General features: G+C 37.1%; 1 protein-coding gene across 2 annotated transcripts in view; it reads right to left on the reverse strand.

Moving 5' to 3' along the window:
- The window catches only part of TMOD1 (tropomodulin 1), a 130,228-nt gene that overhangs the window by 85,385 nt on the left and 31,130 nt on the right, over positions 1 to 13,713 (reverse strand). For both annotated transcript variants that reach the window (XM_044660846.1, XM_044660854.1), the window contains exon 2: positions 3,909 to 4,065. In XM_044660846.1, the coding sequence (XP_044516781.1) occupies positions 3,909 to 4,028 (120 nt within the window). In that variant the 5' untranslated portion in view covers positions 4,029 to 4,065. The remainder of the gene's footprint in view (positions 1 to 3,908; positions 4,066 to 13,713) is intronic.

Raw genomic sequence — 13,713 nt, forward strand, 5'->3', positions numbered from 1 at the left:
ACTCCAAGATGGAAGATAAGGGTTTTAATGAATAAATAAATAAATGAACATTAAAAAATTTTTTAAGTCATCTACTCATGTTCCAGTCTCAAAGTTGGATAGCAACATTCTTATATACAAGGGGCTTGTTTCCATTCTTCAATATCTCTTGGGCACAATCTTCCCCAATCTATACCTGTGCCTAACAATTCTTAAATTATGTCACCAAATTCACATTTAGATGTGATGAAACCATTTTAAATCTGTTTAAAAATCTGGTTGAGCTTTATTTAAATGTTGTTGCTGTCATTAAAAAAATAAACCCTTACCTTCTGCCTTAGATCTGAGACTAAGTATTGGTTCTAAGGCAGAAGAGCAGTAAAGGCTAGACAATTGGGGTTAAGTAATTTATCTCACAACTAGGAAGTGACTGAGGCCAAATTTGAACCCAAAACTTCCTGACTCTAGGCCTGGTTCTCCATCCACTGAGCCTCCTAGCTTCCCCTGAATGTTGTTGTTGTTGTTGTTTTTAAAAAAAATATTTTCTTTTAGAAAGGGAGATAGTTCTTATAACAAAGATAATATGAAATGGTTAATTATTTGTGGTCATTATTTATGGAAGAGGTCAGTCAGTCAAAAGCAGTTAGTAAGTAGCTGCTACATGCCAGGCACTATGCAAAACACTGGAACTACAAAGAAAGGCAAAAAATAGTCTCTGCTGTCAAGAATATCACAACCTAATAAGGGGACAACATAGAAATATATATATATACATATATATATATATATCCTGTTTATATATATAAACAGGATATATAAAGGATAAATTGGAGATAATCTCAGAGGGAAGACACTAGCAGTAAAGGGTATAGAGGAAAGGTTTCTTGTAAAAGATAGAACTTTAATTGAGGCTTAAAAGTACCCAGAAAATCCAGAAGGCAGAGATAAGATGGTTGAGAGCTCTAGGCACAGAAGAGAGTCAGCAAAAGTATCAAAAGCCAGCAGATGTTAGGTCTGGTGTGAAGAACAGAAAGGGGGCTAATATACCTGAGCACCTGAAGTGGAATAAAATAGGAGAGTGGAAAGTCAGGAAGGGGCCAGGTTATAAAGGGTTATAAAAACCAAACAGAAGATTTTCTATTTGATCCAGGATAGGGAGCCACTGGGATTTATTGAATGGGGTATAAGACGTTAGATCTGTGCTTAAGGAAAATTATTTTGCTGAAAAATATTTGGCTGAGTGGAGATTGGACTAGAATAGAGACTTGAAGCAGGGGCATCAATCAGCAGACTAAGGCAATGAGCTTACAAGAGCAAATAATGGGGTGGTGTCAAGGGGGCATATGGGAGAGATGCTATAAAGGTAGAGAAAGGACAGGACTTGGCAACTTGTTGGACATGGAGAGTAAAAGTAAATAGATGGGGACAGTTAGGTAGCACACTGGATAGGGCATCAGATTTGGAGTTGAGAGGACCTGAGGTCAAATTTAGCCTCAGATACTTCTTAGTTGTGTGACCCTGGACAAATCACTGAAACCCAGCTTACTAGGCTTTACCACTCCTCTGCCTTGGGAAACAATAGTAATATTGATTTTAAACTAGAAGGAGGAAAGGAGAGGAGAGAGACAGAGACAGAGAGACAGAGAGACAGAGAGACAGAGGTGGGGAAAAGAGAGAGAGAGAGAGAGAGAGAGAGAGAGAGAGAGAGAGACAGAGACAGAGAGAGAGACAGAGAGAGAGACAGAGAGAGAGAGACAGAGAGAGACAGAGAGAGACAGAGACAGAGACAGAGAGAGACAGAGAGAGAGAGAGACAGAGAGAGAGACAGAGACAGAGAGAGAGAGAGAGAGAGAGAGACAGAGAGAGACAGAGAGAGACAGAGAGAGAGAGAGAGAGAGAGAGAGAGAGAGAGAGAGAGACAGAGACAGAGACAGAGACAGAGAGACAGAGACAGAGACAGAGACAGAGAGAGAAAGGGAATAGATGGGAAGGGAAGGAATTTAGAGGACTCCTAAAGGTAAAAAACAACCTAATAGATGAAATGGATGTTTTCAGTCATAGAATGAAGCACAGGGAGCTGAATCTTAGTTTAGAAAGAAGTTTACAAGACTTCTCTCCCTAAGTGGAGGGAAATGATAGAGAACAAGAGGGAACAGAATATTTTGTAGCTGATCCAGAGGCTAAATGGGCAAATAGGGACTATCTCTTTAATTAAATAGGCTAAGCAAGGATATAATATGCCTCTGGCTGAGGCAAAGAAAAACCGTGGTCACACTTGAAAGTTGAGGACCAGTTTCCAAGCCAGATTGTGAATACACAGCTGGCTTGAGTTCAGAAGCCTGTGACTCTCAAATAATGATGCAGTGTGAGTCAGAAAGAAACTTTTAAACCAGGGCTGGGGATCAGATCAAGCTCAGATTAAAGGATGATGATTTAAGGATCAGTAAGAAGAAAGGTACTTGAGTAAATTACCTGACCTTTCTGGGGTTTTGTTTCCTTATCTATATTTTATTCAGTTGTTTTAATTATGTTCAACTTTGTGCCACCATTTGGTGTTTTCTTAATAAAGATATGGAAGTAGTTTGGCATTTCCTTCTCCGGGTCATTTGATAGATGGGGAAACTGAGGTAAACAGGGTTAAGTGACTTGCCCAGGGTCACATAGTAAGTATCTGAGACCAGATTTGAATAAAGCCCAGGACTCTATCCACGGTGCCATCTAGCTACCCATCTGTAATATAAAAGGGTTAAACCAGATGACCTAGTTTTTTTCCTGAAAGAAAAAAAAAAGTTGTTTTTTTTTTATTCTCTCAGAACCTCTAACTCTGAACTTTAACATTAAAGGCAAACAACATTCATGGAGTGAGCAGCAGAGCAGGTAAAAGTAGTTAAGATGAATTCATTTGAACAGTAGAGGGAATTCGTCACAAAAGTAGCTTGTAGATGGATGTTGTTAATAATGAAAAACCTCTATTAGTTTCCTATTTTGGCTGAATTGTTATTTCTACCAAAATGTTAACTAAGCTATTGAGGAAGTCCGTCTGTCTTATCAGCATGTACATATAACATTTTTTCCTTTTTTATTCAAAGATATTTTGTTTTCCCAATTACATGTAGTAATAATATTTGACATAAATTTTCCAAAATTAAAAGATCCAAACTAGGTCCCTCCCTCTCTTCCCTACGCTGACTCGGAGATGGTAAGCAATTTGATCTGGGCCATACATGCATTATCTACACGTAACATTTTTATTATTATTTTTTTTAAAAACCCTTACCTTCCCTCTTGGAGTCAATACTATGTATTGGTTCCAAGGCAGAAGAGCAGTAAGGACTAAGCATTGGGGTTAAGTGACTTGCCCAGGGTCACACAGCTAGGAAGTGCCTGAGGTCAAATTTGAACCTAGGACCTCCCATCTCTAGGCTTGGCTCTCAATCCACTGAGTCACCCAGCTGCCCCCTACATGTAACATTTTTAAAGTGAACAACTTTTTAAATATATTACATAACATCTTTGCTTATTTTAAACTTTAGTAGCCTAGCACAAAGCCCCAAGTCACCCCACCTAGTTATACTAGTAAAGCCACTCATCCTAATGGTATATATCAAAAGTTCATATATAATTTCCAGTATCTTAAACATAAACTTTAAAAGTAACGATAGTGATGTTACATGGGTAAATAGGACTCTTGTGTACCTTTGCTGCTAACCTAAACAATTAAATAGTGAAAAAGAAAAACAATGATAGGCAAGATCTTTGAAATTCACAGAAAACTTCAATTTCCACTGCTAAAGCAAAGCATTAGCTTCTGGAATATACAGATATATTCTTGTTTTCTTTCCCAAGCAACAAATGTTTTGTTGCTTAGATATGACAATTTTGTTAAAAAACAGAAGCAAAAAAAGTAATCCTATGAATAGATTACTTACATCAGGGTCTAGTTCTTCCAATTCATTTTCTAGTGTCCTGAGCTCATCTTCTGTTAGTGCTCCTAGGATTTTATCTTCATCCAGATCCCGGTATTTTTCTAGTTCTCGTCTGTATGACATTTTGTAACTTTTCTTCAAGTCTGCACTGAATTATGATCTATAATAAAAAGGCAAGGATTAAATTCAACAAGCATTTGTTTATCAATCATATGCAAGGCACCAGAGGATACAAAGACAAAAAGCAACAGCTCTTGCCTGTGAAGGGCTTACATTCCACAAGTCATATGGATTCAAGCTTCTATTAGCCTTTTAGAACTGAAAATGTTTGTGTTCCTTAAGTAGCACCTGTACTTTTTTTTTTACAACTACAATGATTAGTAATATCTCACCATATGGCAAAGAATTGGAAACGAAAGGGATGTCCATCAATTGGGGAATGACTAAACAAGTGGTATATGATGGTGATGAAATACTATTGTGTTATAAGGAATGATGAACAGGATGATCCCAGAAAGAACAGGAAAGAGATTCACAAACTGATGCAGAGTGAAATAAGTAGAACCAGAAGAACATTGTACACAGTAACAGAAATATTGTGGAAAGATCAAATGTGATAGACTTGGCTACTAACAACAGTAATACAGTGATCCAGGACAATTCTGAGGGACTTAAGAAAAAGAATGCTATCCACCTCCAGAGAAAGAATTGTTGGAGTAGGAATGCAGAAGAAAACATATGATTTATCATTTGTTTATTTGAGTATATGATTTGGGGTTTTGGTTTGATAAGAATCTTCACTTACAAAAATGAATAATATTGAAATATATTTTACTGATAATACATGTACAACCCAGCTTGAACTGCTTGTTGACTCCAGGAGAGGGGAGGGGAAAAGGGAGGAGGACAACATGAATCATATAATTTTGGAAAACTCCTGTGGAAATTTATTAAAATAAAATAAAGATAAAACATAAAATTTTTAAAAATTATACCTCACCATAGTCATGGTTGCCATAGTTTTATTACTTTCAATTATATACAGTCACTAAAACTACCATTGTTGTCTTGTACAATTTCTTAGGGAATTTGCTGTAATAATTGGATAAGTTTACGATTGAGTATCAATTATTTATAAGTGAGTACTTACATTTGTTATTGTTTTTTCAGAGGTGTCAGATGCTTTGTGACCCCATTTGGGGTTCTCTTGGCCATGACTGAGCAACAACAACACTAAGTGTCTATTATATGCTAACTAATATGTACAGAAATTGAATTAAGGTAGGGATTTGGCAGGTAATAATAGAATTAGAGATTTAAAATAAGAAAGAACCTTAGAGCATGGAGTCCAACTCTTTTACTTTACACATGAGAAAACTCAGGCTGGGGGAACTTAAGAGATTCAAGTTGCCCAGAGTCACATAGCTAGTCAGTAACTGAGGCAGAATTGGCACCTGGATCTTCCTGATTCTAAGCCCATTGCTCTACCCACTGCTTCAGTGCTCCTTTATACAAGGGACACATTTCTTTCTTTTTGCTTGTTTGTTTATTTACTTATTTAAATTGATTAATTAAGAAAATTTTTCCATGGTTACATGATTCATGTTCTTTCTCTCCCCTCCTCCCACCCTCCTCCCATAGCCAACTAGCAATTAAGGGATACATTTCTTAATCAAAAGTTTAGAAAATACAAATACACAAATGTTCCTGAAGATGATGGAATGGCATTACAGACTAGTACGTTTTCATTGGGTTCTCTTGGTTTGCTTACTTGACATAAGGTTTTATAGACTCCTAGCTTTAAAAAAAAGATGGGGAGAGAGAAAGGAAAGGAGAGAGACAGGGAGAGCATAAAGGAGAGAGGGAGCAGGGGAAGGAAAAGGAGGGGAGAAGAGAAGGAGAAGAGAGAATAAGAGGAAGAGAGAGGAGAAGGGGGGAAAAGAGAGATGGAAGTGAGAAGTGTGGAGAGAGGAATGGGAGGGGAGGGAGAGAGAAAGGGAAGGAGAACAGTGTGTCAAGCAGCTGCTCTGCCAGAAAGAAGAGGGTATTCTTGAAAAGAATTCCTAAAAAAAAGAGATTTCTGCCAGAAAGTACAGAAAGCAAGATAGCTTTGAAAGGTACAGGTTGAACTTACTGTATGCTTTCTAAGGTAAACATTAACAGACAGCCGCAGTTTTGTGTACAATCATCTTTTTCTGTTCTACTATATGTATATATATATATATATGGAAATTCTCATTTTATTTATTTGTTAAGTTCAAAATAAAAATAAATTTAAAAAAAGAGACTTCTGATTTCTGGCAGTCAGAAAAAAAAATGTGGTATCCTATGAGATAGAAAAGTGAGTAATGCTCAGGTGCTGTTCTGGTCAGTTATTTAGCGGTCCTGCTATTGACTATATAAGGAAAGTGTTAGTAGATAATAAGCTGCTAGTATTCTCTAAACTGGTCCATGTCATTCTGCAGTGACAGGATGAAGAGGACTGCATTTGTGAGAGAGGGGCCCCTGATAAAAGCAAGCTGTTGGCAAAAATAGTAGTTATGTAGCATTTCCCCAAATATCTGGGGCAAGCTCTCCAACAAACACAAGAGTCCTGGAGAGGGGAAGAGTAGACAGGAAGAAAGCAAAAAGGTAGTGAGGTACTTGTGTGTAAGGAATACATGTGGCCAAGGCAACTCAAAACTCTGGGTCTACAGTCCTTTCTCTTCCTCAAAGGTCCTTGGCAAAATTCAATATGAGACCCTCTGTTTTTCATCTGGGCTGAATCTTCAAGGGGCTGGGTCTTTTCAGGGCACAATGTATCCCCTGGACAAGTGGTTCCACTGGGTTTGATTCTCCTAGAATGTGGTATATCAACTGGCCAGGACAATCAGGTCAAGCAAATCATTCATTGGTTCTGTTGGCTCTCCACCAGGCTCCACAGCTGCTGGACTGGACCAGGCAGGTTGCTTAGTGGCTTTTCTGGCTCTTTACCAAACTCTACTATTACCATCTCTCTGCTACTGTCTTCTCAGGGTCCAGCATTTCTGCTAGAGTAGCCCAGGCTGGCTCTTCAATGACCATCTGCAATCTTTTTTTCTGCCTTCAGTCACTACCTGGGCTGAATGGTACTTCATTCATCTATTCTGGATCTTCTCTTCCCCTTCTATACCATTTTACTTGGTGATCTTATCAGCTGCCATGGATTCAATCATCACCTCTGAGTAGATGATTCTTGGATCTATTTATCCAGTTCTAACCTTTCTTCTGATCTCTGGATTCTCATTTCCAATCATCTAATGAACTTCTTGAATGTGATGACTCATAAATGTCTAAAACTGAAATCATCTCTATCATCTCCTCAATCTTCCCACTCTTCCTAACTTCATTTTTATGATGGAAGGCATCATCATCCTCCCAGGCTCACAATCCAGATATTATGTCTTTACTCATTACTTTCTCTAACCACCACCACCACCCCCATATCCAAACTGACATCAAGGCCTTTGGATTCTACCTTTGCAACATCTCTCATATACATCATCCCCATTTCTTTTCTCACACAGTCATCACTCTGATGATAATGAATTTTTTTGCTTCTGGCAAGGCAGCTATGTGAGAGGCCAGTCTAAACCCACTTTTTCTTCATTACTTCAAAATAGTAAGAAATACGCTAAATAAAGAAAAATAGCAAAATAAAGGAAAGGAAAGAATTCGCCATCAGGAAAATTTTGCAGAAAAAGCCAGCAGAAAAAATAAACAAGAATAATAAATAACAACACAAAAGAAGATCCAAAACAATGAAAAAATATTACCTATAATGTGCCAGATATTGTGCTTGGCCTTGGAGTTTAAAAAGATAAAAATAAGGTAGCCCATGTTCACAAGGTACTTGATTCCACTGGAATGAAGAATTCAAAGAGAAGTATAAGTTGATTTGATATTTCTAATAAGTGGTGGAAAATCTCACTACCCAATGGCCACTCAAAGATAGGTTAGCAGATTTAGAAATAAAAAATGCAGAGGTGGGGTAAGGAATTTCAGATCAAAATCAAAACACAGCAAAATTGGAAGAACACTTTAGTCCCAATAAACCAAAAGCCTTGGAGACAGCAAAACAATCTGGGCAAAACAGTCCGGGAACCATTATTTTCCTATATGAACAGGATAAAGAAAAAGTCAGTATATTTTAAGAAATTGCATAAAATATTGTTAAGAAGTTTTGAAAACAATGCTGAAGACAAAATAAGACCAAAATAATCCACAGGTTTCTGTCAGAAAGGAATCCTAAGAGGGCACATAGGTGACTCAGTGGATAGAGAGCCAGCCCTAGAGCCTGGAGAGTCTGGGTCAAAATCTGGTCTCAGACACTTCCTACTGGTATGATCCCAGGCAAGTTAATTAACCTCCATTGCCTATCCCTTACTTCTCTTCTGCCTTGGAATGAATACACAATATTGATTCTAAGATGGAAGGTAAGGGATTTTAGAAAGAAAGAAATAAAGGAGGGAGGGAGGGAGGGAGGAAGGAAGGAAGGAAGGAAGGAAGGAAGGAAGGAAGGAAGGAAGGAAGGAAGGAAGGAAGGAAGGAAGGAAGGAATCTTAACACCCTGAAATCTAATCACCCAATTGCAGTTTCAAAATATGCAAAAGATGCTACAGGAGGAAACCCATAACAAAATCAAGGAAAAATAGCTCGAATCATGCAACATAACTCATTGATTAGAAGAAATGAAATAAAATATGAGAACATAATAGTATGATAAAACCTATATATTTGGTTTATATCACAAAATAACATATTCTAAGAACCCTGATATAACCTCCCACAATGGGGGTGGGGGATTAAAGATAAATTTTCAGCAGACTGGAGAAATGTCCAAGTTGTTTCCCCAAATAGGCCACAAACTTCTTTCTAGGTGAGGACTATTCCATTATGTCTTATTGCTCAAGTGCCTAACAGAGTGATCTGGCACATAGGCACCTAATGCTTATTGATCATATGGCTGATGAACCAACAAAGGAGATTGAAAAGAAGTGGCCAGACAGGTAGTAAAAGAATCAGTAGAGAATAGTGTCACAAAATACCAGATAGAAGAGGGTTGTAGGAGAGGTCAGTCAATGGTGTCAAATAATACAAAGAAGTCAAGAGGGATGAGGACTGAGAAAAAACAATAAATCTTATAACTAAGATGTCATTGGTAAAGGGGAAGAACAGTTTCAGTTGGGTAATGTCAGAAGTCAGAATATAAAAGGCTAAAAAGTGAATGAAAGGAAAGGAAGTAGAGATAGTGAATATAGACAACTTTTCTAGTAGTTTAGCTGAAAAGGGAAAATAAGATAGGACCTTTCCCTGAAGGGATGGAAGAGTAGAAGGACTTGGATACATTTTTAGGAAACAGGGAAAGAGTCAATAGATTTGGAAATATAAAAGATGGAGAGATGATTGAGGGAACAAAATGATAAAGATAGGTGGAGACAGGATAAAGCAGAGATTCTTAATCTTTTTTTGTTGTCATTGACCCTTTGACAGTCCGGTGATCCCATCTCAGAATAATGTGAGGTTTGTTTGTTTTTTTGGTAGGATATTTCATTTTACCAATTAAATGTAAAAACAAATTTCCACATAAGTTTTAAGATCCAAATTGTCTTCCTTCCTTCCTTCCCCCTTCCAAGAGCTGGAAAGCATTTTGATGTGGATTATACATGTATTATCATGTGAAGCATATTTCCATTTTTGTAAGGGAATGCTCGTATAAAACCATAATCCCCAAATAAAAGCACAAATAAACCAAAGTGAAAAATTGTATGCTTTAGTCTGCATTCCAACCCCAAAAGTTCTTTCTCTGGAGGTGGATAGCATTCTTTGTTTGTCTCTCAGAATTATTCTGGATTATTGCATTGCTGAGAGTAGCTAAATCTTTCATAATTGATCATTCCACAATATTGCTGTTACTGTGTACAATGTTCTGGTTCTGCTTATTTCATTCTGCATCAACTCATGTAGGTCTTTTCAGCTCTTTCTGAAATCATCCTGTTCATCATTTCTTACAGCACAATAGTATTCCATCACCATCATACACCACAATTTGTTCAGCCATTCTCCATTTGAGAGACATCCCTGCAATTTCCAATTCTTTGACACAACAAAAAGAACTACTATAAGTATTTTTGTACAAGTCGGTCCTTTCCCCCTTTTTTGTTGATCTCTCATAGACTAGTAGTGGGATTACTGGATCAAAGGGTATGCATTGTTTTATAGCCCTTTGGGCAGAATTCTAAATTACTCTCCCCCAGAACGCCTGGATCATATCATAACTCCACTCACAATGTATTAGTGTCCTAATTTTTCCACATCCCTTCCAATATCTATAATTTTCCTTTAATGTCATATTGGTCAATCTAATAGGTATGAGGTAGTACCTCAGAGTTGTTCTTAATTTCTCTGAATTAATGCATTTCTCCAATCAAATGTGATTTTGGACATTTTTCCAGGTGATTACTGATAGCTTTTATTTCTTCATCTGAAAGCTGTTTGTTCATATCCTTTGATCATTTGGCAATTGGGAAATGGTTTATATAGAATCATGCTTTTAAATGCATAAAATAATATTCATAGGATTACAAAGGAAACCAATAGTATTAAAATATAATTATCAAAATACTTAAAAAAAACCACCAAGTTTCCATGGACTCCAGGTTAAGAACTACTGAGATAAAGGGTATACATAGAGGGAATGTCCTTGGTAAAGTGTCCTTACTTCATCAGAGATTGGAGTAAAGGAGAACAAGTGGGAAATGCCAAAAAGTTTTGAGATGAAGTGACAGGAAAAAGACAGAGTTCATGATAAATGGCCTCAGTAAATATAAGGCAATGTATGCAACTTAGGGAGGGAAGAGGTATTGGGAGAGGCTTAATGAGAGAAAAGAAGACTTGAACTGGGCTCTGGGAGCAAATGGATAAAAAAATCAATTAGGAACAAAAAATGGGTTGACTTGCTGTTATGGTGATGAGCCACTGAAATTAGATAACAAAAATCTGTGGTGGACCCAATCTGCTATTCATTTATTTCCTTCATCTTCATTGAGCAGCATTTGAGTAGGAACAGAGGAAAAAGATAATGGGAATAATCCAGGATTGGGTTTGTCAAGTCATGAAAGGTCAAGGGATTACTGAATCAAGGGTTATTCTCTGTACAAAGGATTTGGAGTTGAGTTGATTAAATATCGGAAAGAGAAAAGATTAAAGTCAGAACAAAAGTAATGGTCTGTAAAAGTAATGAGGAATAAAATTCATGATGAGAATGAAGAATAGGTTGAGAACAGGAAAGGCAAGATTGCAGTTAGTGGCAGAGCCCCTTTATTTAGGCAAAGCTGCTTTCATCAACATAAAATCACATTGTAAAAATTCTAGAAGTTGAACATATTAGTAAGAGAATCATATTAAGTCACTCTGTTCATATTTGCACATGAACCTTGAAGGAGGAACCATGGAGTATTTGCCATAGAAAACATTTTCTTAATCAGAATGAAACTGTCATGGAATATTCTCAATGCAGACAAATTAATATGTTTCTCTCCATTTCTGTTTTTTTTTTAATATTTTTTCAGTTACATGTAGAAACAATTTTTGACAATTGTTTTCTGACATTTTAAGATTCAGATTTTCTCTCTTCCTCACTTTCTCTCTCCCACAGAGGTCATAAATAATCTAAGTATACCAATGCTTTCATGCAGTACATATTTCCATATTGCTCATGTCATGATAGAAAATACATATCACACACAATAAAAAATTCATGAAGGAAATACATTGAAAGATGGAATGCTTTAATCTGAAATCAGATTCTAATAGTTCCTTCTTTGGCTATGGATAGCATTTTTCATCTTGAGTCCCTTGTGGTTATCATTGAAATTTGCTTTGCTGATATTGGTTTAGTCCTTCACACTTGATCCCCATGATGATATTTCTGTTACTATATGCATTGTTCTCCTGCTTCTGCTTATCTCACTTTGCTTCAGTTCAGATAGGTCTTTCCAGATTTTTCTGAGCCCATATTGTTCATTATTTCTTATGGCACATTAGTATTCCCTTACAGCTATATAGCACAACTTGTTTATCCAATCCCCAAGTTATGGGCAACTCCTCAGTTCCCAGTTCTTTGCCACTATAAAAAGAGTTGCTAAAATTTTTTTGGTGCAGGTAGGTCCTTTTATCCTTATTTCTGATTTCTTTGGGACACAGACCCAGTAGTGGTATTGCTGGGTCACAAGGTATGCAGTTTTATGGCCCTTTGAATGTGTTTCCATATTCCTCTCCAGAATGGTTTTTATCAGTTCAAGTTCCACCAATTTACACTTTAGTGTATCAGTGTCCTAGTTTTCCCACACCTCCTCTGACATTTATCATTTTCCTATTTGGTCATGTTAGCTAATCCAATAGGTATGAGGTAGTTCATCAGAGTTGTTTTCATTTGCATTTCTCTGATCAATAGTGATATGGAGCATTTTTTTTCATATGGCTCTTTATAGTTTTAATTTCTTCTCTATTCTATTTAGTTGTGACAAGAGCAGTCAGTTGCTTTGGTTTTGACAGAAAGGGTGGAAGAAAACATTATTCCATAAAGAGAAACTGAGTCCCATCTATGGAGAAAAGGAAGGTAGACAATTAAAGTTTATCTCTAAAATGTTAGGCAGTCAGTTAAAGGTTAAAAAGTTACAATCAGTTTTTCCCAGAGTTATAAATAGCATGGAGTGACCAGAGCCTTTGGTTCATGGTACAGAGATGGGTATGGGAACACAGATACAAAGCGTTAAGCAAGTTACCAGCCCAAGAGTCACTTAGTCGACCTGAGTCCAAGAAACAAGAAAAATTCATTAGAGGAATCAATTCTGTCAAACTGCGAGCTAAGAGTTGTGATTTCTTTGCTCAAGGAGTTTGGGGAATTGTCTGCTTTTCTAATCCATGATACCCATTCAGGGTCACTTAGCTACTAGTATAAATCTAGTATTTTCCCAGTTACATGGACAAACATCCATTACTCCATGTTGGTCTCCCCACTGCTTCATTCTCCTTTCTTTCATGTCATGTCCCCTATTAGAAGACCCTTCCCCATCCTCTATAGGTATTCAAACTCTCCTTCTTACTCAAGCCCTAGGTTGAGTTTCATTTTCTCCACGAAGCCTTCCCCAACTACTTTGGCCAATAGATTTCTCCTACTTTGTATACCTCTATTAAAGTCAAGAACACACAGTTTAGCACTCAGTTATTCTCATTTCTATATGAATTTGTGTTTTATCTCTCCAACTAGACTATAAACTCCTTGGTCCAAGAAGATAATGTACATAAAATGCCATATAAACTTTAAAGTGCTAGATAAATGTTAGTTATCAAGATGGTAATAATTATTGTTATTATGGACAGAGATCATATCTTTTATTTCTGTTCCTTTAACAGTCAAAGGAAGCCCCGATTCACTGCTTTTTCAGAAGAAGGATCGCTACAGACCAGGTGTTTCTTGAACAGTCACAATATCCACCTAGGTGTGAAGACTATATAAAGTGGAAACTGGTTCTCTAGTGTGAAAGACCTTGGCGCTCCAGCTACAGCTGTGGCCCTATGCAAAAAGAAATTGGTTAGTTCAGGTAATATCATTTAAGTAGCAGGCAGCTGAGACAGTGGACACTTCCTTCCACATTGGCACATTTTGGTGATGCTAGTGTCCTAGGTTCCTAAGCCAATCACTTCCTTGACCCCAGATGCCATTTTCTGAAGGGAAATATAGACATATTCCCTTACATTTGATCAATGGAACTGTGACCCTTCCACT

The sequence above is a fragment of the Gracilinanus agilis genome, chromosome 1 (genome assembly GCF_016433145.1).
Source record: "Gracilinanus agilis isolate LMUSP501 chromosome 1, AgileGrace, whole genome shotgun sequence".
Taxonomy (NCBI): domain Eukaryota; kingdom Metazoa; phylum Chordata; class Mammalia; order Didelphimorphia; family Didelphidae; genus Gracilinanus; species Gracilinanus agilis.